The sequence below is a fragment of the Erinaceus europaeus genome, chromosome 14, assembly GCF_950295315.1.
Source record: "Erinaceus europaeus chromosome 14, mEriEur2.1, whole genome shotgun sequence".
Taxonomy (NCBI): Eukaryota; Metazoa; Chordata; class Mammalia; order Eulipotyphla; family Erinaceidae; genus Erinaceus; species Erinaceus europaeus.
In genome coordinates, this window is record NC_080175.1 from 80,035,318 (window position 1) to 80,061,199 (window position 25,882).

The 25,882-nt window shown below is 39.7% G+C and overlaps 1 protein-coding gene across 2 annotated transcripts in view; it reads left to right on the top strand.

Annotated features, from left to right (window-relative positions):
* VPS8 (VPS8 subunit of CORVET complex) overlaps window positions 1-25,882 on the top strand; it is a 208,117-nt gene that overhangs the window by 110,231 nt on the left and 72,004 nt on the right. For both annotated transcript variants that reach the window (XM_060172095.1, XM_060172094.1), the window contains 5 exons: window positions 62-160; window positions 5,445-5,534; window positions 12,956-13,002; window positions 24,628-24,775; window positions 25,749-25,838. In XM_060172095.1, coding sequence (XP_060028078.1) covers window positions 62-160; window positions 5,445-5,534; window positions 12,956-13,002; window positions 24,628-24,775; window positions 25,749-25,838 — 474 coding nt within the window. The remainder of the gene's footprint in view (window positions 1-61; window positions 161-5,444; window positions 5,535-12,955; window positions 13,003-24,627; window positions 24,776-25,748; window positions 25,839-25,882) is intronic.

Below are 25,882 nucleotides of genomic sequence, written 5' to 3' on the forward strand. Positions count from 1 at the left end.
ACAAACAGCCATGACTAAATATGGTTTGAGGGGTTAAGCTGTGTTGTCTTGTGCTTTTCAGGAAGAAGTCTTTAACTACATTCACAATATCTTATCCATCCCTGGACACAGTGCAGAGGAGAAGCAGTCTGTGTGGCAGAAAGCAATGGATCACATTGAGGTGCGGATTCGTAATACCCGCTTAACCGTCCCGTTTGTGTGTGAGCTCCCAAATTAGCTTTATGCTGACTAAGAGATGACTGGTGTACTGTTGTTAAGTTGATATACTTGAGGATTAAAATATTTTCCATTAATCTGTTTCACTTTCTATTTGTATCCACAAAGCCTATGTCCTATATAATTTATCATGACTTCTGAAAGTAGCCCCTGTTCAATCAGCTAGTTGACAGATTTGAGTATCAAAGGGTTTTCACAAAATTCTGAGAGTGGGTGTGATTTTGTTCTCCCTGATAGATGGGAACTATTCCCTCCAGTCTCTAAGTGGAGTTGTACAGTTATGGCTGTAATAAGTTGTTCTCTCTGATGTATTTCTCCTTGTGGGACAGGATGATGATTCTGATTTTCTTTTTTATAAGAAGGCATGGATTGACTTTAAAACAAAATATCATTTGTTTTTTTAAACAAGTTTATGGATTCTTGAAAGGATGATGAACATGTGATCAGAATGCACTCTTAAGTGGGGCCCACACACCTTACTTGGTTCACTTAAGAGTCATACTATATACCACAGAAACCTAGAAGGTTAGCGATTTTTAGAAATCTGCTGTTTTATGGGCCTTTTTTTTTTTTTTTAAGTATTAAAAGAACTCTGTCCTTTTAGGTAGGATCAGATGAGGGGACAACTTCAGGTGATGATAGGTTTAAAGCTACAGTCAAAGATGGGGTGCTTGGGCATGTTTCACAATTTTACACATAGGAGAAATTAGAAAGGATCAACTCTGAATCTTTGAGAAAACATTGCATGCAGTGTGAATACTTTGTTCTGGTTCCTGGTAGTTGTAAAATTTAGAAAGATGAGAAACGTGAACAGCATCTTTTGTGAAACATCTGGTGTGAAAAATGCTGCAGATGTGTGGTCTGCAGGAATTCCCACACTTTCATCTGGAGGACTGAGAACACATAGACGTTATTTAATGTTGGCATATTCCTGCTAACAACGTGATGATTATATCTTGGTAAAAGAACCCAAGAATGCCTCCTATTTTGAAAGAGATCTTTTTTCCCTTTAATCATTTTTGTATTCCCATTTCCTTTCATCATCCCCTTTAAGTCTCCATGGTTACACTGTGGCTCATTTTTCATTTTACCCTATCCGCATGAGAGAGTGATATGCACACATGGACTCCAGACGTCCAGCAATGAATCGAAGCCTTCCTGCTTAATGCAAAATGTGGTGCGTTAGTCAATGAGCAAACAAATTACTCAGCACAAAACTCATACAAGGGAAGCAAGAAGTATTTTTGCTACACAAGTTATTTCTGCTGACTCTTTCCCCCACATCTGCACATTTTATTTCCCTCTGAGCTGTCTCTCAAGGCCAAGATTGCAAGGGTATTGACTTTTTGCTGAAGGACTTCTGTGTCTTCAGTAATGTTAATAAAGTTAGAATGAAGTATTTTTTGGGGAAATTCATCATAATAAGGTTTTCTAGTACTTGACACACTGTGTAAATGTGTGGCTCTTAGCACTTTGGGGATTGTAGATAGCTTGAGAATTGTATGACATATTTGGACGTGTGCCTCATAATATTTTTCATATACACAGATACATAATTTTGCTTGTAATTTTAGGGATCTGCAGACTTCTTTGAGACCTTTCTTAGATTAGTCTGTGGATTTCATGTCAAGAATGGAATCTTTACCTGTTTTGGATGATTTATCCAGTATGGTCAAAACATGTTATATTAGATATTAAAATTTTTTTTTTACTTTGAAGTATGAAAAGTCCAGAAGATACACAAAACAAATGTACACTTTGATTTTAAAAATAAAAAACAAAGATCTCAGACCCTGATACTTCCAGTGACTTAAGACTCCAAATATCCTACTCTAACCCCACCCCACCTTCTGAGATACCCACGGCCCTGGCCCCTGTGACCATGTCTTTCTCTTTCTGCATATTGTTAATATACATGCCTGCATTCCTAAGAATATTCTTTTTTTCCTGTTTCTGAACTTAATGTAAATGAAGGTATAGTGTGTATTCTTTGTCTTTCTCAGTACTTGAAGAAGTTCATAATATGTCACTGTGGTTTTTTTTTTTTTTTTACATATAGGATGCCATTTTGCACATATATTACAGTTCAGTCATTCTGCTGTTGGATGGACATTTCAGTTATTTCTAGGTTGTTTTTTGTTTGTTTATTTACTATTAAAAATAGTTTGACCATGGTTACACTTGTTTGTGCATTTTGAGCACAGCACAGATTTCTCTTAGGACAGGGGTTCTCATGCATCCCCAGATCTGGGTCCTTGCTCATTGTAACATGCGATCACCCAGGTGCACCACCACTCGACCACCAGAATTAATTTTTTTGTGTCTCTCTTCTCTCTCTCTCTCTTTCTTTCTGTCTCTCTCTCACTTTCGCTCTCTTTCTCTCTAATTTTTTTCTCTCTGTCTTTCTGTACAACAACTAAGTAAAATAGTTTCAAATAAAAATAAAGAAAAACAAAATTTTAAATATTTTTAATTTTTAAAAAAGCAAGAATAGTAAGGGAAGCCATAAGATGAAATTCGGGGGAGTCGGGCGGTAGCACAGCAGGTTAGGCGCCTGTGGTGCAAAGCGCAAGGGCCCGCGCAAGGATCCCGGTTCGAGCCCCGGCTCCCCACCTGCAGGGGGGTCACTTCACAGGCGGTGAAGCAGGTCTGCAGGTGTCTATCTTTCTCTCCCCCTCTCTGTCTTCCCCTCCTCTCTCCATTTCTCTCTGTCCTATCCAACAAGGACATCAATAACAACAACAATAATAACTACTACAATGAGAAAAAAACCAAGGGCAACAAAAGGGAAAATAAATAAATATAAAAAAATTTTTTAAAAAAAGATGAAATTCGGACTGGGTGTGCTGTATTATACCAAAGAAAGGCATTCTGGGGAAATGGGAGAGAGAGGGGACAGATGTGCGCTAGGGTCCTTGTGAATGATGATGGGAAAGAACTTGGGCCGGGCGAGGAAATACCTTGCAGACATCTGTCATGGGGAAATAAGGAACTGTGCCTGTGTGTTAACAGTTTTACTATGAGCCACTAAGCCTATCCCCCCAATAAAGTGGGGCAAGAAAGGAATATTCACGTGGGCACTGGGGAGATAGCACAGTGGTTCTGCAAGGGAATTTCCTGCCTGAGGTTCCAGGAAGCCAGGTTCAATCCTCAGCACCACCATAAGCCAGAGGCAAGCAGGGCTCTGGTCGGCCTCTCTCTCTCTCTCTCTTTCTCTGTCTCTCATTTTTTGTTCTGTATCCTTTTCTCTACAATGAATAAATAAAATATTTTAAAAATTAAAAAATGAAATAATTTTTGTTAACTGATTGCTAGGACTTGCCACTGAAACTCTTTGGACCTAAAATTTTCCATATGAAAAGGTGTTTGACTAGTCATTCAGTTTCTTTGCTAAAGCTCAGTGCAGGTTTCCTATTTTTGTTCATGTTAATTTATTAAATTACATTTTTTTTCACATATTACCCATTTCTCTGTTTTGAAATTCTTAACAAAAATTTAGTCATAATACTTTTTAGTGTATACAACTCAGTAGTAATACCATCTTTTTTTATTTGTGATACTATTTGTGCGTTCTCTTTTTTTAAAGTTTTTTTTTATTAGTGATTTAATAATAATTGACAAGATTTTGGGATAAGTAGGGTACAATTCCATACAATTCCCACCACCAGAGTTCTGTATTGCACCCCCATCGAAAGGTCCCCTATTCTTTATCCCTCTGGGAGTATGGACCCAGGATCATTATGGGGTACAGAAGGTGGAAGGTCTGGCTTCTGTAATTGTTTCTCCACTGAACATGAGCATTGGCAGATCGATCCATATCTGCTATAGTCTTACCTTTAGGTTCCTGATTATTAAACAGTATGTTCTGCTTTATATCTTAGTGTTTTTCAGCCACCAAGTTGCAGATGCTACCATGATTCCAACCTGACTTCCCTGGGCAGATGGCCTCACCAATATGCCCTGAAACCCCACCTCCCCAGAGCCCTTCTCCACTAGGGAAAGATAGAAACATTCTCGTTTAAATATATTATCTGAAAATGATTCAAACTTCAGTTATTTGTGTCAGACAATTATTATTAATCTGTAGATTCTGTCACAAAATTACCAGATACATTGTGGATACTGTAGTCACAGTAACTGGTCCAAATTTTATTTGACAGCATACAGTGTTTGCATGCCATCTCTGTAGTGTGCTTTTGGGAAGATAGAACAGTAGTTCATAGAAGCCAGTAAAAAAGTTTCAAGAAGTAAAGGAAAGCCAGTGGTGTACAGGAAAAGTCCAAGGAGTGGGAGATTGGAAGACTTAGACAAGAATTAATAAATCTTGCTAATAATGGGTTTCGACAGTGGTCAACCCTTTAGATTTATTTAAGATTTGTGGCCTTAAATTGATTTGTTAAGATACTTCTAGTTTCTGTTGGGTTGTCAGAAAAAGTCACAATGTGTTTTTCTATATTATTCTATGCAAAATGTATGATGACATTCCTGAAAACCCAATATATCCACAAGGCATCAGAAGTAAAGTTTTAGAATTCTTATCCATAGAAGTTGCAGCTATACTGCTTATTATTATTTGTGCTATTCTTTCAATTTATTGTTTAAACTCAAGGGTGAAATTCACTGAGAGTAAGTTGGGGATATTATTGTTCTTTCTTTTCATCCTTTAGATGAAAATCTAGAGTTTCAGTGCTTTTGTTTTCTCAATGTGTTTTATTTCCTAATTCTGAATTACCTTTTGTTAATAAAATTGTCATATTTTACATGGCATATTTCTTTTATTTTTTATTTTTTTATTCCCTTTTGTTGCCCTTGATGTTTTATTATTGTAGTTATTACTGATGTCGTTATTGTTGGATAGGACAGAGAGAAATGAAGAGAGATGGGGAGGACAGAGAGGGGGAGAGAAAGATAGACACCTGCAGACCTGCTTCATTGCCTGTGAAGTGACTCCTGCAGGTGGGGAGCCGGGATCCTGATGCCAATCCTTGTCTTTGTGCTACCCACGCTTAACCTGCTGCGCTACCGCCCAACTCCCACATGGCATATTTCTAATTTTGTTCATTTGTAATGTGCCTTCATATTGAGACCCTATAGCAGGGCGTCTTGAAAGGTAAAACACAGTGTAGAAGGTTGTGACAGCATCAAGGCAGGTGACGGTGCTCTACATGTATGGCGGTTCTATTTAAATGTAAAGTTAAAGATCACTTCATCTTTTTCTTTCATTCCAGGAACTTGTGTCACTGAAACCTTGTAAAGCTGCAGAACTGGTTGCTACTCACTTTTCTGAACAGATTGAAACAGTCATTAAAAAACTCCGGGTAAATATTACAAATATATATTGGAAGGAGACATCTAGTAGAAAGCTCACTATTGAAAATCTGCCTAATAGCTTGTTTTAGTTATTTCTTCAGTTGATAGGTGCCATTCAATAGCAATTTCCGTACAGTGTGTGTGTTAGAATAGTTACATGATTCTGAAAATGAGAGGATTCATCTTTGGTCATGGCAGATGCCAACATCACAGAAACATTTCTAAACAACAGCCTGTACTGTTCTTCTAAATGTAGTACACAGAAGATTCTCTTCCCAAACCTTCATCTCCAGTCTCTTTTGCTGTAAGATCTGTAACTTTATTGTCTTTGAAGTGCATGGTGTTTATTTAGACTCTTCTCATTTTTAAGCTGGGTTAATGCTGGTTATTTCGTTAGAAGAAGACTATTACTAGCATACAGCTTAGAAGACTATTACTAGCTTAGAAGACTATTACTAGCATACAGCTACATTAATTCTGAGTGTGGAGACTCTCAATGTGAAGTACAATTTAATGGGCTAAGCATTTCACTGGCCACTATAACAGCAGTGCCAGCAGTGAGTTTTGCTCAATTCCATTATGATAGAGGTAAGGAATAGAGCAATGACAGAGACATGGTGTTCCACCTAGAGTCTGCAAGTGGCAATAATAGTTGTAGGGGAAAGATATTCAAGATGAAAACCAGAGCAGTGAAGTGAGGTGGCTGGCTTGAGAGACAAAAAAATAGAGAATTGTCTCATTTAAATCCTTAGTGTGGGGCCCAGGTGGTGGCACACCTGGTTGAGTGCACATGTTATAATGCGCAAGAATCCAGGTTCGAGCCCCCAGTTTTTCACCTGCAGGGGGAAAACTTCACAAGTGGTGAAGCAGGGCTCCAGGTATCTCTCTGTCTCTCTCCCTCTCTTTCTCCCCTTTTCCCTCTCAATTCCTGGCTGTCTCTATCCAATAATCAAATAGAGGTAATAAAAAAAGATTTTTAAAAACTTAGTGTAGCATCACTCTGTACTACAGATTTATAGGGCGTGGGGCACAAATAACAAGACAGCTTTTTATTTCATCTTCCCAGAAGAAGAAATCAGCTCTCATGTAACTACTGTGCAGCTTTGTAACCATTATGCCAGCAATATTTAAAAATGCTATAGGAACTAGAGAGGAGAGTAGTGGACTCTAAAAAAAAGTAGAATAAACTTCCTACAGTTGCCTGGACTCATTCTTAAATAACTGGTATCAGTTTTCCAGGCAGAGACTTGGGAAGGTTTTCCTATAGGTAAAGAGTTCTAGGTATGTAAGACTTGAAGACATGAAGCCATATGCAGACTCGTGTGGGAAGCATGTGGAAGGCGCGTTAAATTAAACTGTGCCAGAGGGATGTTGCAGGGTGACTTGAAAGTACAGAGGCTAAAAAAGAGAGTCTGCCTCGGCATTGATCAATTATATGTATATATGCTAAGGAATTCATAATGTAGCTCTTATGTACGTGAGAATTACTAGATTTTGAAGCAAAGGAGGGGTATCATTTGATTTATAGAAAACTATCTCTGTATTGTAGAGAATGGACTGGCGGTGGCAAACGGAGGAGAGAACAGTTAGGAGCCTAAGCTCAGAAAGTGAGGATGAGAATTAAGTCAGCGGTAGTAGAGAGGACATATCCAAGAGAGGGCTGTGAAATAAAGTGTGATGGGAGGAGTTAAAAATGACTTGGATATCGAACTTGGTTGTCCAGTATGATGAAGTTCATTAACTCTTGTATTAGCTAATTAATATTTATGTCACTGATATGGGCCAAAACCATTGTTAAATGCTGGGAATCCAAAAGCATGTGATATGTCCCTGTGCTCAAGGAAGAAGAGAAGCCAAAAGGCTATTGCAGAACCCTTTGGCTTAGACAGAGGAGAGAATTGCCTGGGATGTGCACTGAGGGTCTGTCTACCTAGCGGCCTTCCATAGACAGAGGAGAGACTTGCCTGGGATGTACACTGAGGGTCTGTCTACCTAGTGGCCTTCCATTCTAGTCTAGTGGGGGAGGGGGCAGGCATTTCTGCTCCGGCCACTCAAGAACCACAAGGCTTTTCTTCCTTTTAAATGTCAGCACTTCCGATGCATCCTCTTGCCTACAGGGTTATTATTTTCATTAAAAATGTTTAAGTCGAGAACTTCACAATTTTCTTTTTCCTGTAGATATAAAGATGTTAGAGACAGAGGCCAAGTAAATGAACTAGATGCCACTCATCAAATATACAAAAGTTGAGGTGTCAGTAGAGTTTCAAATATTTATTTATTCTTTCATCGCTACCAGTGTTCTAGCTGGGGTCAGTATTTACATTATGAATGTAAATACATTCACACATACACAGCATTTTTAAAATATTTTTTTAAATTTTTGGATAGGGACAGAAATTGAGAGAGAAGGGAAGGAGAGAGAGGGAGAAAGAGAGACACCTACAGCATAGCTTCACCTCTTATGAAGCTTTCCTCCTGCGGTAAAGGACTAGGGATTGAACATGGTATTGTGTATTTCTACCAGGTGCACCATCTCCTGGCCCCCCTAGGTTTTTTGCTTTTGCTTTTTCTTTTTATTAGTGATTTAATATAGACTAACAATATTGTAAGATCACGGGGTATAATTTGATACAGTTGCCACCTCTAGAGCTCTGTGTCCCTTCCCCTCCATTGGAAACTTTCCTATTGTCTACTCCTCTGAAGTAGGGACCACAGCTCTTAATGGGGTGCAGAAGGTGGGGGTTCTGGCTTCTGTAATTGTTTCTCCACTGGACATGGGTGTTGGCAGGTTGGTCCATACCCCCCGCCTGTTTCTTTCTTTCCCTAGTGGGGCAGGGCTCTGGGGAGGTGAGGTTCCAGGAAGCACTGATGAGGCCGTCTGCCCAGGGAAGTCAGGATGGAATCATGGTAGTATCTGCAACTTGGGTGGCTGAAATACAGTAAGATGGAAAGCAGGACAAAATGTTTTAATAAACAGTTCTCCCAAGGTCATAGATAAGGGCTGACTATATGTATATACCTATTTTTTTCAGGTTCAGGTGTTTCAATTCTTTATATTCCACATATGAGTGAAGTCACCCAGTAGTTGTCCTTCACTTCCTTACTTATTTCACTTAGTATAATCACCTCTTGTTCCATCATTTTGTCCCACAGACACAATATCATCATTTTTAATTGCTGAATAGTACTCCATTGAGTATATGTCCCATAACTTCTTTGTTAAAATATGTGTGTGTGTGTGTGTATATATATATATATATATATATATATATATATATATATATATATATGGATAGAGACAAAGAGAAACTGAAAGGGAAGGCAGAGATAGAGAAGGAAAGAGACAGCTGTAACTCTGCTTTGCCACTTAGGTAAATTCCCCCTGCAGAAAGGGACTGTGAGCTTGAACCTGGTTCTTTATGCACTGTAATATGTGTGCTCAACCAGGTGCACTACCACCCAGCCCCTGTCCCTTAATTTCTTTATCCAGTCATTAGTTGATAGGAGTTTGTGGGGTTGTTGGAAAAGTCATGACTCATTTTTTGCATAGAAAAATTGTCATGATTTTTCCAACAACCCAGTAGTTCATTTCTATATCTTAACTGTTATGAGTAGTACAGCTCTGAATACAGGGGTGCATATGTCCCTTCAAATTAGTACTTTCATGTCTTTTAGATAAATGTGTAGGAATGGCGTTGCTGGTTCATAAGATATTTCCTTTTGTACGTGTTAAAGTTTTTTCATATCGTTCTCCATAGTGACTTCGTAGTGGGCATTCCCATCAGCACTGCAATAGAGTCCCTCTTTCTCCACATCTTCTCTAGCAGTTAACTGTTCCTTGTTTTGTTGAAGAAGCCCATTCTCACAGGTGTGAGGTGGAATTTCAATATGATTTTAATTTGCATTTCTCTAACGGTGAGTGAAGTGAAGCATTTCCACATATGTCTGTGGGCCATGTGTATCTCTTCTTTAGAAAACTGTCATTCATATCCTCTGACCACACTTTTATTGGGTTGTTCTTTTTCTTTTTGCTGAGCTATATGAGTTCTTTTAGATGTTTGATATCAACCGCTTGTCAGATATGTGGTGTGCAAATATCTTCTCCTAGTTGCCGGGTTGCCTGTCTATGCTTAAGTTTTCTTTTGAAGTGTAGAAGCTTTTTGATTTGGTGTAGTCTCATTTATCCTTGTTTTAGTTTCTCTTGTCCATGGAGTGAGTCTCCACATAAATCTTTGATGCGAAGATTCCAAAGTGTCTCTCACCAGTATGTTCTTCTATGTATTTTACAGTTTCAGGCCTAATATCCAGATCTTTGAGCCATTTTTGAGCTAGTTTTGATGCCTGGTGTTAAGCGGTAGTCTAGTTTCAATTTCATGCACTTGGCTGTCCAGTTCTCCCAACACCATTTGTTGAAGAGACCTTCTTTTTCCCATTGGACAGTTTTGGCCACTTTATCATATATGTGTGCGTTTATTTCTGGTCCCTCTATCCTGTTCTACTGTTGTTAAAATTCAGAGGCTCCAGCTGGCCGGGTTAGCTTCACGGGCGGGTAACAGAGACTCATAGACACACGGCTGGGCAGGGAAGCTGTATTTCTTTATTCAGGAACAACGATTCATAAACTAAACCAAACTAATCACCAAACAAAACTCTCCTGCCTCCTTCTCACATGGTGGCGCCAAGCACTCTCGAACTCTGGAACTCTGGAACTCTCTTGGGGTTCCTTGGGGCGGGGACAAGCGGGCCTGCGAAAACCAGCAGGACTGAACCAATTTTCTTGGCAGGGGGAGAGCATACAACAATTCCCCCTTTTCTTTTTAACTAAATGACTACAGTATCAGGGGTGTGGGGTGAACAGAAACCTATATCATACAGGCATTTTTAAAAAAGAAACTGGCACAAACACGGAGAAACATGTAAGCAAGTAACAAGAACCAGTGTGCTGCCAAGGGAAGCCTGAGGGGGCCATCTTTTTGCTTCTGTGGGCAAAACTTTATCAGCTTAAAAAAACATTTCTTGCCTCTGGGGGGCATACTTGCCTCGACAGGCATTTGCATGGGGTTGGGGAACGGCCTAGAGTCCCAAAGGCAGCTGGCTGCAATTTACTTACTATGAAACAAAACTTGTCATTAGCATAATCATAGCGCAATCTGTTTCTAATAGAGAAGGAATTTGAGACTTTTACATATCAACAACGTCTTTTTAACCTTTTGTTACACCCATTTAAGATGGAGACACACCCTAGGTGTGCACAGGAAAGAAAACCTCAGGCATGAGAATAATTAGCATAGCCATTGTGTAATCTACCATTTCTAATAGAGAAGGTAATCGAGAGTTTTACATATCAACAAGTCTATTTAACCTTTTGTTACACCCATTCAAGATGGAGACACACCCTAGGTGTGTGCAGGTCTTGTTTAGACCAACTTAGTTAAAATATATTAACTGTTAACTAATTTTTACCTCAGACTTTAAATGTAAGTTAATTTTATCTTTATGAGAATTACGTTGAAAACCTTTTTCATTTAACTTTGCCTAGTAAGAATTTAGCCTTAAAGTTACTGTTTACCAAACTTTAAACACACACATAAACATGGTCATTAATACACAAGGAGAGAAACCTTTGTTACGAAGACATGTCATTTTAAACACGAATTTAGATGTGATGTGTACTGTCTTAGTTGTTGGGGGGGTCACCATCCGGAGGTGGCCTCCCACGCAGCTCCACTTCTAGGAATTGCAGGTTGCAATCTCTGCACAAATCTCTGCGTACTCCAGCTTGTCTGCCTTCAGACCGGAGCTGGAGATCTCGGCCAGGGTACCCAGTTTCAGCAGGGAGCCCGGGGGGTCCGGGAGGTCCGGGATCTGTATAGAATTCATAGCCCAAGGGTGGGCGGGCCAGACTTGTAGAAGGCGCGGGCCAAGGTGCTCTGGGGTGGCAGCCATGATAGGCCACTGCGGCCCTGCCCCATGGCCCTGTCATATCTGCTGCCCTGTTCCATGGCCCTGTCATATCTGCTGCCCTGCTCGCAGTGGCTGAGCAGCGTGGAGGGATCCCGCGTCCAGTGCTCTGTGCCACACGGTGGAGAGCCGGCTCTTGTGGGCTGGCCTTGGGCTCCTGCGTATTGGCATCAGGCTCTTGCATGTTGGCATCGGGCTTTAGCATGTTGGCATCAGGCTCCTGTGTGGTGGCATCGGGCTCCTGCGTGCTGGTGTTGGCCTCCTGTGTGCTGGCGTCGGGCTCCTGTGTGCTGGCGTCGGGCTCCTGTGTGCTGGTGTTGGCCTCCTGCGGGCTGCGGGGCTGCAGGCGCGGTGCGCGGGGTTGTCTGGGCACAGCCGGCTGGCTGGCTGCTCCACCAGGTGGAAAAGGCAGCTCTGCGCCTCGCCTCTTGCCCGCTGGCTCTTCGCGACTCCGCTGGCTGTTCTGAGTGCGCCTGAGCGAGTGGAAACCACAGAGTGGTCCAGAGATAAATGTTCCAGAAACAGCAAAACAGTCTCGTGAAGAAAGAGAAGAGGCCTTTGGAGATCTCTTCACAAGCAGAAGAGAAGGCCATAGTACATAGGTAGCCAAATTGTCTTCACTTATCTGAGAGATGCGCAGGTCAGGTCCACGTGGGCACCATTTGTTGTTAAAATTCGGAGGCTCCAGCTGGCCGGGCTAGCTTCACGGGCGGGTAACAGAGACTCGAGGACACACGGCTGGGCAGGGAAGCTGTATACTGTGGTCATTTAGTTAAAAAGAAAAGGGGGAATTGTTGTATGCTCTCCCCCTGCCAAGAAAATTGGTTCAGTCCTGCTGGTTTTCGCAGGCCCGCTTGTCCCCGCCCCAAGGAACCCCGAGAGAGTTCCAGAGTTCGAGAGTGCTTGGCGCCGCCGCGGGGGAAAGAGGCAACAGAGTTCTGTTTGGTGATTAGTTTGGTTTAGTTTATGAATCATTGTTCCTGAATAAAGAAATACAGCTTCCCTGCCCAGCCGTGTGTCTACGAGTCTCTGTTACCCGCCCGTGAAGCTAACCCGGCCAGCTGGAGCCTCCGAATTTTAACAACATCTACTGTTCCAAGTTTCCATTTTTGTTCTAGTACCACACTGTTTTAATTAATATTGCTTTCAGGGCTAGGAAAATAGCATAATGGTTATGCAAAAAAACTTTAATGCTTGGTGCATCAAAGGTTCCAGGTTCAATCCACAGCACTACCATAAGCCAGAGCTATAACTGCTCTGGTATAAATAAATAAATGATGTTTTTAAACAATATTAAACTATGATTTTTTAAACAATATTAAAATAAGAGATGAAAGACAGTTATCGGTGGTTTCACTCATGTGGAATCTAGAGGTCTGACTCATGTAAATGCTATTCTAAGTACTGTAGCACACCGTGAGCATTTTGTCTTAATATTTACTTGTGCTCTTACTGTTTTTCTATTCAGGACCAGATTTTACTTTTCAAGTTCTTGAGAAGTCTTCTTGATCCAAGGTAAGTTAACTAACTTTGATTTTTCATAATACTTATAGGAGAAATCAATTGAGGTTAAACTGACTCTTGGTACCAGTAATATAATCAGCTCTTGGTTGTTTTTTTTTAAGTTTTGGTAAGGGTAGCATTTACATGATTTGGATATAGATCTCTCTTGAGGACATACCTTTCTTCTCATTTAAATGTAAGCATACTTGGTAAGTTGTCGACTATTTACGTAAAATAGGGAAACCATGCCATGACAACCTGTATCAAAGAGTATGGTGATCACCCAGCCACCCCTTCATATGCTGGTTTCTCTTCCTCAAATCCTTTATCTCAGACTGTAGGCAGAAGGCTTTGTTTTTCAAAGTAAACAGCAAGCTCCCTGCACACATATTACTTTTTTTAAACTCTCATTTAACGTTATTAGTTTTGAATAACTCTTCCTGGCAGCATAGGAAGGAAGGTTTAAATATATTTTTTTAAAGGATTTATTTATTTATGAGAAATATAGGAGGAGAGAAAAAAAGAACCAGACATCACTCTGGCATATGTGCTGCCGGGGACTGAACTCGGGATATCATGCCTGAGAATCCAATACTTTATCCACTGCACCACCTCCCGGACCATAAGTTTAAATATTTTTAAATGCTCCTTTGGCACTTACCAAGCAAAAACTACTAAGGAAATGATGAAATTAGCAATAAATCTGTAAGCAAGGCAGCTGTGCATGTGAGATTTCAGTGTGTCCCTGTGACTAAGTGAAAGCCATCTAAAGTTGAGTTCAATAATATTTGACACCCTCTGAGGCAGCCACTCTTAATTAGAAGTGTGTATCAGAATCACCTAGGGAAGTCTTTTTTTAAAATGCCTGTTGTGCCAAAGCAAGAGACTGTAGGGAAGGAAGGGAAGGGAACCTAAGGTCCTGGTGCATGATGGAGGGAAAAGGACCCAGGTTGGCGATGAGAGGGTGTTGCAGACACCTATCACAGGGAGATGAGAAATCGTACCCATGCCTCATAACTGTAGTATAAACCATTGACCCACTATTAAAGTGATTTGAAGAACTTTAAAAATCAAAAACAGATGCCTAATGGACTTTTTCTTTCTCTCTTTTCCTGTATTTCTTGAATTTCTTTTTTTTAATTTATTCATGAAATAAAAAATATCAACAAGACCATAGGATAAGAGGGGTACAGTTCCACACAATTCCCACTACCAGAGTTCCATATCCTATCCCATCCCTTGAAAGCTTTCCTATTCTTTATCCCTCTGGGAGTATGGACCCAGGATCATTGTGGGGTGCAGAAGGTGGAAGGTCTGGCTTCTGTAATTGCTTCTCCACTGAACATGGGTGTTGGCAGGTTGGTCTATATTCCCAGCCTGTCTCTTTCTTTCCCTAGTGGGGTGTGGTTCTGGGAAGGCGGGACTCCAGGACACATTGGTGGGGTCGTCTGCCCAGGGAAGCCCAGTTGACATCATAATAGCAACTGCAATTTGGTGGCAGAGTACAAATCAATGGAACTACATCAAATTAAAAAGCACAGCAAAAGAAACCATCACCTAAACAAAGAGACCCCTCACAGAATGGGAAAAGATCTTTACGTGCCATACATCAGACAGGAGGCTAATAACCAACATATATAAAGAGCTCACCAAACTCAGCAACAAAAAAGCAAATGACCCCATCCAAAAATGAGCAGAGGATATGAACAGAATATTCACTACAGAAGAGATACATAAGGCCAACAAACACGAAAAATTTCTTCAGGTCACTGATTATCAAAGAAATGCAAATAAAGACAACAGTGAGATACCACCTGACCCCTTTGAGAATGTCATACATCAAAACAACAGCAGCAACAAATACTAGAGAGATTGTGGGGATAAAGGAACCCTCCTGCACTGCTGGTCTAACCCCAGTGGAGAGCAGTCTAGAGAACCCTTACAAGGCTAGAAATGGACCTTCCATAAGACCCAGTTCTACCTCTCCTAGGGATAGATCCTAAGGGCTCAGTCATACCCATCCAAAAAGATCTGTGTACACCTATGATCATAGCATCACAATTTGTAATAATCAAAACCTGGAAGCAACTCAGGTGCCCAACAACAGATGAATGTCTAAGAAAATTGTGGTATATATACACTCAGCTATTTTTTAAAATTTTTTAATATTTATTTTCCCTTTTGTTGCTTTTTTTTTTCCATTGTTCTTGTAGTTATTAGTGTTGTTATTGATGCTGTTGTTATTGGATAGGATAGAGAGAAATGGAGAGAGCAGGGGAAGACAGGGGGAGAGAAAGACAGACACCTGCAGACTTGCTTCACCGCTTGTGAAATGACTCCCCTGCAGGTGGGAAGCTGGGGGCTCGAACTGGGATCCTTACGCCGGTCCTTGCTCTTTGCACCACCTGCGCTACTGATTCCTACTACTCAGCTATTAAGCATAATGAACCCTTCTCCAAGCCTTCTTCGATGGAGCTAGAAGAAATGATGTTAAATGAGATAAGTCATAAAGACAAAGAAGAGTATGGGATGATCCCACTCACAAGCAGAAGTTGAGAAAAAGAAGAACAGAAAGGGAAACTGCAAAGCAGAATTTGACTGAGTTTGGAGTATTGCACCAAAGTAAAAAACCCTTGGGGGGGAGGAAGGGGGCCGAGGATAGATGTTCAGCTTCATTATAGGGTGGTGGGGGTAGGGACATAGACCTTTGGTGGAGGGAATGATGTTAATACATACTCCTATTAACCTATAGTCTTATAAATCACTATTTAATCAGTATGAGAGGGAGGGGGGAAATAGATTGACAGTCTCAAACTTTTTGGTGCATAGACCCTTTTCTGAGTATATATTCCTTTAAGCACTCAAGGCTTCAACTTGGTAACCTTATTGAATCTCAACAGTGGGCTTAAATTGTTAATATATTTCTAATAATGTCTTTTTCTTTGATGTATTAAGTCACCTATAATCTTAGATCGGAGAGACCAGAAACAACTGGTTGCATCACTACATAAGATACAGCTATCTGTAAATAGCATTAAGTGTCATAAATCATGGGGAGGTCTTGTATGATACAGAAAAACCTAACAATGGGATTTTGAAAATCAACCAAATGTCCAGATAACTTGGTTATAATAATAACTATCTATTGCCTTCTTGATCCCTAAGATATTAGGAACCTTCCGAATTCTTATAAAACCCGCATTTCTCCCAGTTCTGGAACCTCTGCTGTGGGGCTCTTTTTCCAGCAGGTTACTCTCAACCCATAGTAATTGACACTGCATCTGCTGATCTGAACCTAGTCAGCGCAACCAGTACCACCTCGACATGTTTCATTTCTTGCATTTCATAAGCAGTAGGAGTTTTCCAGACCCCCAGGCCTCACCCCCACGAAGTTGCTATAGCACATTCTGGAGACTAGAAAGAGGAAAGCTATTTCACGATGAAGACTGCTCGTCTATATGTGTCTGTCGCAATACTGCTTCATTTACCCTTGTTCTCCTGCAGGGGGTTAGTAAGGATCCTCATTCCTGCATGTGGAGTTTGTGCATGCTTTTAATGTATTTCTACGAAAACGAGAGAAGAGAGAGGTAAAAGCATCCTTCAGCTCTGGCATCTCTGGTGCCCAGGAGCAGACCTGCAGCCTCAGGCTTACACACCTTATGCTCCATCTCCTCCACCAGTCCATACATACTCAATTTAACATTATATGTACTCTCTGAGACATTTTTTGAGGATGTAGTATCTTCTTCTCTCAATACCAATATTTAATAAGAGTGAGAAGAAAGGGGGAAGAAAGAGAGAAGCCCTGACGCATACATTGAATGCTGGGAATTAAACCCAGGGCCCCTTGCATGCAAGTCCTGTGCTCTGATCACTGAGCCACATTTCTGGCCCACCATGTGCAGCAATTTTTTTTTTCAAAAAAATATTAGATATTTTATTTATTATTGAGACCTAGGAGGAGAGAGAGAGAGGGTGCCAGAGAGCATCATTTTGGTACATTCAATGCCGGGAGGGATTGAACTGGGGACCTCAAGCTTAAGAATTCAACGTTTTATCCATCTCGTAGACTGCTGCATTAGCATTTTTGAAGGAATAGATCATGTAGTTGAATTTTAATTTATAGTTGTTATCTTCCCCAAGATTTTTAAGTTATCTTGTTATGTAAACAATGCCCTGGATAGAATTGTTGACCTACAAAAATGTCTGTAGAACAGTTAGACTGTCTGGGGGTTGGGGGGAGGGAGGATACTTAATTCACCCAAAAGCAAATTACTTGCCTGAATCTGAAGCCAACAGCTTGGGGAAAGGATTTGCATTCTCTTCCAATTCCCTTTTTGGGGGACAGCTGCTATGTTAAACCTCTTCCCAGCCTCCCCTCCCCTTATGCATTCCTGCTGGCCCAGAATTCTCACTGGAGTTCTTCTGAGGTATTTACGTTTAGGTACAAGTCCTCTGTGCATTGGGCCTGCTTGAAGGGTAATAAAAAAAGGACATGGGTGGGTTTTGTGGCTGTGAGCTGCATAAGGAAGAAAGAGAACGCAAGCATATTTATCTTCATATTATTTTCCCCAGTACAGCTTTCTTGGTAAAGTCAGTTTTGCCTTTGTTAACAATGTCCTGGAGGCCTCTGAAATATGGTGTTTTCTTGTAGGGGCGCGCATGCGCACATGTGCGCGCGCACACACACACACACACACACACACACACACACACACACACACACACACACACACACACACCATCATAGTGTATTTCTGAGGGCATAATTAAAAGAAAGTAAAAACTGAACATTGCTGAGAAAATGTATAATTTTCCTAAGGAGCAAAACCTAGATTTTCGAAATGGTTATAATTAGATTGAAATTGAATCTGTCCAAGTTTCTGTAGGTAATTTTGAAGGGAAATTTTAAGACATTGATACCCAGTGTTGAAGTAACATATTACAAAGTTAAAATTAAAAATTGGAACAATATATATGTGCATGATTTTTAAACACACAAAAATACATTTCTCCTTCAGTGAGTGCCTATTAGCTTGGCCAGACTTCCCATCAGATAACTTATCTTTAGTTAGTATTTTGTCAGAAGCTCACATTTTAAATTCTATAATTTGTGCACCTCCTAAACTTCAGATCTTTCAGATAGCTAGAGAGAAAATAGCTTACACACATTTATTTCCTTATTCCTTTATTCAATAATTCTTTCTGATAAGATTTTGCTACCTGCTAAGTAGTTTGTTAGAGGCTGAAATAACTGAAGACTATGCTCACTTTTTTCATTTCTTTGCTTTCTTTTTTAGCAAAAGGCATTATCCACCCCTTTATTTTTTTTTAACAACTTACCAAATAACTACAGCAAACTGAACTCTTATCTATCTACTGTCTGTCTGTATATCTATCTGTCTGTCTGTCTATCTGTTTTGGTTCAGTCTTAACATCTGTTTTCTTGATCTCCTTTCAAACACTTTTACTTCCATTTACAAAAATAAAGGCAAATAAAGGTCATCTTTCTTCTCCCTTCTCAAAGTTCTTTTATCCAAGGTAAAATTTGAGTCCCTTGCATTTTACATTTTTTTAAACTGGGAGATTAATGATTTATAGTACAATTGTTAGCACATGGGTGCACTTTCTCATCTCACCAAGATATGTTTCTGCAAAACATTCTCACCTCAAAATTAAGTCTGTCATTGTGTACCAGGACCTAGTCCCCCTGCCGCCCCCCCCCCCCTTCTCCTTACCGTCCATCCCCACAGTCCTTTGCTTTGGTACAATATACCAAGCCAGTCCAAGTTTACTTTATATTTTCCCTTTCTGTTCTTGTTTCTTAAATTCTGCCCATGAGTAAGATCATCCCATAATCATCTTTCTGTTTCTGGCTTATCTCACTTGACATGGTACCTTCAAGTTCCATCCAAGATGAGGTGAAGAAGGTGAATTTATCATTCTTAATAGTTGAATAGTAGATCTAATCTTTGTCTCAGTCCTTGTTTCTAGTCTCTCTTGTCTCTTTTCCCCTCACTTCCTTATCAACACTGAGCCAATGTCCACATTGTTATGCCTCCCTTCCACGTGCATTCCTCCTTTTAGCCCTTTTTATTTTCTTGAGAGTGATTTTTGCATACAAATTAAGAGCTCTGAAATTGCACATGTGCTCTGATCCAGTGATGATACTTTAAGGAAATACTGAGAAAGAGAAAATAATTAACATTAATATGTCCACATTAGCATTTACATAGTGGGGGAAAAAGACATTTAAAAAGGAGGGTGGGAGAGATGACTAAATAAACACAAGGATGTGTGAGTATAATTGAAAACCATATTAGCAAACATAGCTATGGGAGTGTAAAAATAACACTAACTGATAAATATACAGCAGTCAGTAGTTTGAATACATACTCATTTGATTTGTGTGTGTTTGAGTGATAATAAGAGGGGAATAGTTAGCTCTATTTCATTATAGACTTTGTCCCCTCAGATTTGCTTAAGTTAGTGATAAAAACGAGAGCAGTTCTTAGTTTAGAAGTCTGCTCTTTGCTTTGAAACTTTCTGAAACAATAAAAACTAGTACATAAGTGCCACATGCTAAAGGTTTTAAAATTTGCTCCATTTACCTTTCACGGGGTTTTCCAGATTCTATATTTTTCTCTACAGTGGAAAGAATGCATTTTTAAGGTACTGTGTGGCATTTATAATCCTGTCTTGTTTTATCTATGCTACTGGTTTTGCCCTTGTGTGTGTGTGTGTATGTGTGTAAGTGTGTGTAAGTGTATTTGTGTAAGTGTGTGTGTGTTTGTGTGTGTGATTTTTGCTTCTTTTTGTTTCTCTACTCTTATTTGTTCTCTAGTTTTAGTAGAGCATTTTTTATGATTCCATTTCTTCTCTCAGTATATATCAGTTATGTAGTTTTTTGGATTTTGTTTTTCTATTTTTAGTTTGAAATACACATTGATAACTCATTTGAGTCCAGTGGCAAGTAATGCTTGTAACACAAGTACTCACTGTATAAGTAGGACAAGTGCCCAATAATGGGGCTGCTGGACTCCTTCCTCTTGTCTGTCATAACATTGCTACTTCTTTTCACTTATCCATAAACTAATCTCTGAATACATCTGGAGGTGGACTGTCTCCCCACCCTTACCCAGATTTCTCTCACTTCCACGCAGTATTTTTCTTTGTCAAATATTCTGAAATCAGAATTTGAAATTTTGAGTCATGTTATTATAGGGTTTTCAGAACTGATACTTTTATCTTTCCCCAGAAATCACCTCATATACAAAATTATAGTTAAAAATGATTTTTTTTCTTTTTTGGAGGGGGATAATGGTTTACAGTAAATATATTTGTTGGTACATGTGTAAAATTTCTCATTTTTTTTGAAGTATCTTTATTGGATAGAGGCAGCTGAAAATAGAGGAAAGGGAGTGATAGAGAGAGAGAAAGAGAGAGAGAGACAGCTACAATACTGTTTCACCACTTGCAAAGCTTTTCCCCTTGAAGGTGGTGACTGGGGGCTTGAACTCAGGTCCTTGCTCATTGTAACATGCGCACTCAACCAGGTGTGCCACCACCCAGCCTCTAAATTTCTCAGTTTTCTGCAGAACACTCTCAGCCCCAAACTAAGTCCTCCTCCACCACCATGCACCAGGACCCGAATGACTCCTCCCCCACACCCAGTTATTTACTTTGGTGCAATATACCAAACTCAATACAAGCTCTGCTTTGTGTTTCCCTATTTGTTCTTATTGCTCAACTTGAAAATGATTTTTTAAATTTATTCATTTTTTGGATAGAGATAGAAAATGAGAGGCAAGAGGGGGACAGTGGGAGGGAGGGGAGATGGGAGGGGGAGAGAGAGAGAGAGACCTACAACAGTGCTTCACTGCTTATGAAGCTTCCCCCCTGCAGGTAGGAACCAGGGGCTTGAATCTGTGTCCTTACACACACTAATGTATGCACCCATCCAGGTGTGCCACCACCTGGCTCCCTTGAAAATGACTTTTCCAACCTAAGAGGACATAGTTTCTCCAACCGTAATTTTGGAATATGGTTGGTATGTGCGTTTCACAAGGCATATGATTTCTTTAACAAAAGAGAGTTTCATGTGAGCTTTGTAAAATTCACCCTTTTATATACTTTCAGTCTATATTTTTAAGTCAATGCTATTATTAGAATAGAGAGTCCCCAAAGGGTAGCCTATGTTTAGGTCTACGTTTAGGTACATCATTTTGACAGCCATTAAATTCAGCAGTGGGTGCATAGCAAAGCAGGTAACTACTAGAAGACTAGCAGAAGCAGCTTTAAGACTAGCAGAAGCAGTACTAAATATAATAAATTGTATTTATGTGCAAGATTGAGGAGCAGTCAGAAATAGATGTCCATTTATTAGTGCTACCATTTATTTATTAAAGTTTTGTTTCTGTTGATGCCGCCTGATCATTCCACAGCAGTCACATCACTTCCCTCCCAAATGAATGCATCAAAATCTATTCATTTGAGTAATGTGCTGAGTTTAATGCATATTCACATCTTAAGCACTTGTGAAGAATTTTGCCAATAAATGTCCTGGAAAGAATTAAATACTATGATTCATCAGCAGATGCTGATGTCTAAGCTTAATTTGATTCATAGTCTTGCATTTATAAGGCAGATTAATAGAAGTCTGACAGACAATATATAAGACATAGCCTTAGACTTCCCACCTTCTGCACCCCATAAACATCTTTGGTCCACACTCCCAGAGGGATAAAGAATAGGAAAACTTGTGGTCTGGGAGATGGCACAGTGGATAAAGCATTAGATTCTCAACCATGAAGTCCTGAGTTCAGTCCCTGGCAGCACATGTACCAGAGTGATGTCTGGTTCTTTCTCTCTCTCCTATCTTTCTCATGAATAAATAAATAAATAAAACAGGCTGGGAGTATGGACTGACCTGTCAGTGCCCATGTTCAGCAGGGAAGCTATTACACAAGCCAGTACTTCTGCACCCCATAATGACCCTGAGTCCATACTCCCAGAGGGATAAAGAATAAGGAAGCTATCAAGGGAGGGGATGGGATATGGAGCTCTGGTGGGGGGAATTATGTGGAGTTGTACCCCTCTTACCGTATGCTTTTTGTCAGTATTCCCTTTTTATAAATAAAAATTAAAAAAATAAAATTCACAATGAAAAAAAAAAAGAATAGGGAAACTTCCAGTGGAGAGGAGAGGATATGAAACTCTGGTTTGGGGAATTGTATGGAATTGTACCCCTCTTATACCACAATCTTGTCAATCATTATTAAATCACCAATAAAAAATTATTTTTAAAAAGACATGGCCTTGATATTATTAATACATGGAAAAAGATCGTGTCTACAGGTTTATCATGTTCTGTTTCTATTATCTCCATGTGAAATTTTCCCACAGGATTTTTTTCCCCAAGCTTTATCTTTTGTTATACACCCAAGTCTTGTGCTTCTTATCCTTCCATTTGATCCCCTATTTCCTCCATTTTCTAGTCAGTTCTGTTGAATTCAGTGTACCTGTGCTGAACACCTGCCTGCTCTTTGAGAACAGGACAGGCATAACTCAAGAGTTTATAATAAAGTGAGAGACTCAGACACTCAGAGATGTCATTTCCAAGTTACTTGATAAAAACCAAGGTGTTAGTCTCCATAGAGAACAGCCAGTCTCCTAGTAACATTGATGGCAGTCAATAAATACACTTAGGATTTTGTTGTTGTTGTTGTTGTTGTTGTTATTGCTCTTTGGAATATATGACAAATTTTAAGATTTATACTAAGTTAACACATCAGCAAACACTGAAAGCCTTGAGCAGCAAAGCTTGTTGAGTTCCTCACCTAACCTCTGGTTAAGATTGAGTATCACAAAACCCTTAACTTTAGACAAAGGAAAAATTTTCTTTGCCTAAATACAGTTCCTCCTTCTGTAACTGAAGCCCTTTCCTATTTAAATAATAAGTAAATAAAAATAAGAGTGGAGTGCTATTTACCACCATGTAAAGGGTATTCAGAACGCCCTGATCATTCTCCCTGGAGTCCAGCGGTCTCCTCTGAGCCTGTTGGTGCACATGGATGTAGATGTGTTTTGAGAATGATGCATTCAACCCTTGGGGCACCCAGGGCATTCTTTTTTCACTTTGAGCAGCCATACATATACTGCCATTTTCTGTGTGCCACAATAATGAAAAATACTGTGAAGTGTTGCTTTAAATCATGTGCCTTAGCCTTTCTTCAGAAGGTTAGTCTCCCTAGCAATCGATCATTTCTTGTATCTTCTTAACCCTGCCTAGACAATCCTTTATTTAAGGCGCTCTAGTGGAGGAATTCTGAAGTGAAATCTAGCTAAAAAGATGATTTCTTTTTTTTTATTGTTTTGTTAGAGAAGTAATGACTTATAAGGTGGTCACGTGGTACAGTTTCTCAGCCTTCCATCATGTGTAGCACTTAAGATGATGATTCTTGAATCTCTAGTCAGAAGCAGTTGATTTTGTAGAGTGTCCACTGTGATAAAATGAATACCACAATTTTTGTTGTGTAGGCATCCTGAAAAGTAGATTTGTTTTTTAGCAGTCAACATATAAAGCAACATGAATATTCTACATCCTACTATCAACTTTTTTTAAACAGAGCCCACTAAAAACATTCTTTTTTTTTAAATATTTATTTATTTTCCCTTTTGTTGCCCTTGCTATTTAACATTGTTGTGGTTATTGATGTTGTTGTTGGATAGGACAGAGAGAAATAGAGAGAGGAGGGGAAGACAGAGAGGGATAGAGAAACACAGACACCTGCAGACCTGCTTCACCACCTGTGAAGGGACTCCCCTGCAGGTGGGGAGCCGGGGGCTCGAACCGGGATCCTTATGCCGGTCCTTGCACTGTGCGCCACGTGCGCTTAACCTGCTGCGCCACTGCCCGACTCCCTAAAAGCATATTCTTTAGTACATGAGAGGAAAGAACTGTTGTGGCTTTGCAAACTCATAAGTGAGGGGATAACTGGTGTCTATATTCACTGAGTTTGTAAGTTTTTAGGGAAGACAGATAAGCGACAGCATGATGTAATAGGTGCTATAAGGGAATTAAGGTAGGGACAGCTGTTTAGATTGGAAGATGATTTGTTTTGTATAGTTACTCATAGATCAAATTATTTAAACTAGACTAGGTCATCTTTTTTTCTTTTAAAGCAATGCTATAACGCTGGGAAAGATGTAGTAGGACCCTGGGTCCATACTCCAGAGGGTTAAAGAATAGGAAAGCTATCAGGGGAGGGGATGAGATAAGGAATTCTGATGGGGGGAATTGTGTGGAGTTGTACCCCTCTTGCCCTATGGTTTTGTCACTGTTTCCATTTTACAAATAAGAATCAATCAATCAATAACATTTTTAAATAATAATAACATGTAATAGGACATCCACTGAATGCTGGCTACTGTATTAGTCAGTATAAACTAGTAAATGTTGTGGTTTAGAATGCCCCTGGTATACTATTCACATCACTTTAATAACCTATGTAAAATAGAAATTTAACTCACAATTTTATCTGACCAGAGACCATCTTGGTTTTAATGTAATGTGCGTTTTGCCAAAAATTCAGATGTAAGTAAGTAATGCTACTCTCCTGTCTTTTAAATTTTTAGGGAAGGTTTTCATATAAATCAAGAATTGCTACAAATATCTCCCTCTGTTACAGAACAGTTCATTGAGCTGTTGTGTCAGTTCAACCCAAGCCAAGTCATAGAAACTTTGCAAGTCCTTGAGTCCTACCGTCTAGAAGAAACTATTCAGGTAAAACCCAGTAATGTAGAGAAGACAAGAGTGGACTTTTCCTAGTTACTCAGTAAATTGCCAGTACTCCTAGAAAAAACATGATTGTCATTAAAAAAAAAAAAAAAGTGTGGAACCTTTTTTAATGAAAAAAAGATTCATGCTGGTTCATGCTGACATAAAGCAACATACATTAAAAGTTCTGTATCAAAACACTTTCTTGGGGCCTCTGGATATGCACGTTACCGTGAGTTTGGTACTAGTCCAATGGCATTTCAAAATAGTTAGAAAGTACAGTAAAATGCCACATGGACATTAGCCATCAATATGGGAGAAATATATAAATAAACCCCTCTTTTGATCTTTTTGCAAATATAAGTCCCACATGAGTCTTAAATCTAATGTAAAAAGCTAAGCTGTTAAAGTCATGTACGAGGATATTCTTTATGCTGCCACAGTAGAAAAGGAAATAGACTTACACACAAACATACAGGAAATAAGTGGTAAAATGGAAGACACAGAAAAGCTGCTCTAAAAGACAGGGCACAGTAGTGGGGCTGAAGATATCTACATGACATAAAGCATTGCGAGGGACCAGAGATCCTGAAATTTGAAAGGACTCCTAGAAGTCGGTAAGGGTAGAAACTCGAGCAAATAGTTAGATGGTATGAATAGGTAATTCAGAGAAAAACACGGAACAGTATTCACTGTCATGAGCCATCAATGGCATCCATGTTAGAAAAACTAAGAAAACTGGAAATCTGAAATCAGCACTGATGTGGAAAAGACATCAAACATCAAGTAGTGATGCAGATGGGACTGTTAAGTGGGCTGGTAGTACACTAGAAAATATAGCATATTAAACTTGCGAGTAGCCTGCTACTAAAGTATAGACTCCTTACTTATTCTTTGTTGGCTTTCTCAACTTTGGATATAAAACTTATCTCACTCAAATCTTGTAAGCAAAAGCCTTTCTCTTTTTCTTCTTTGCTAGATTACTCAAAAGTACCAGCTTCAGGAAGTCACTGCATATCTATTAGAAAAGAAAGGAGATGTCCATGGTGCCTTCTTAATAATGCTAACGGTAACATTCTACTGTTATTTAGTTTCTGTCTCTCTATTCATTTA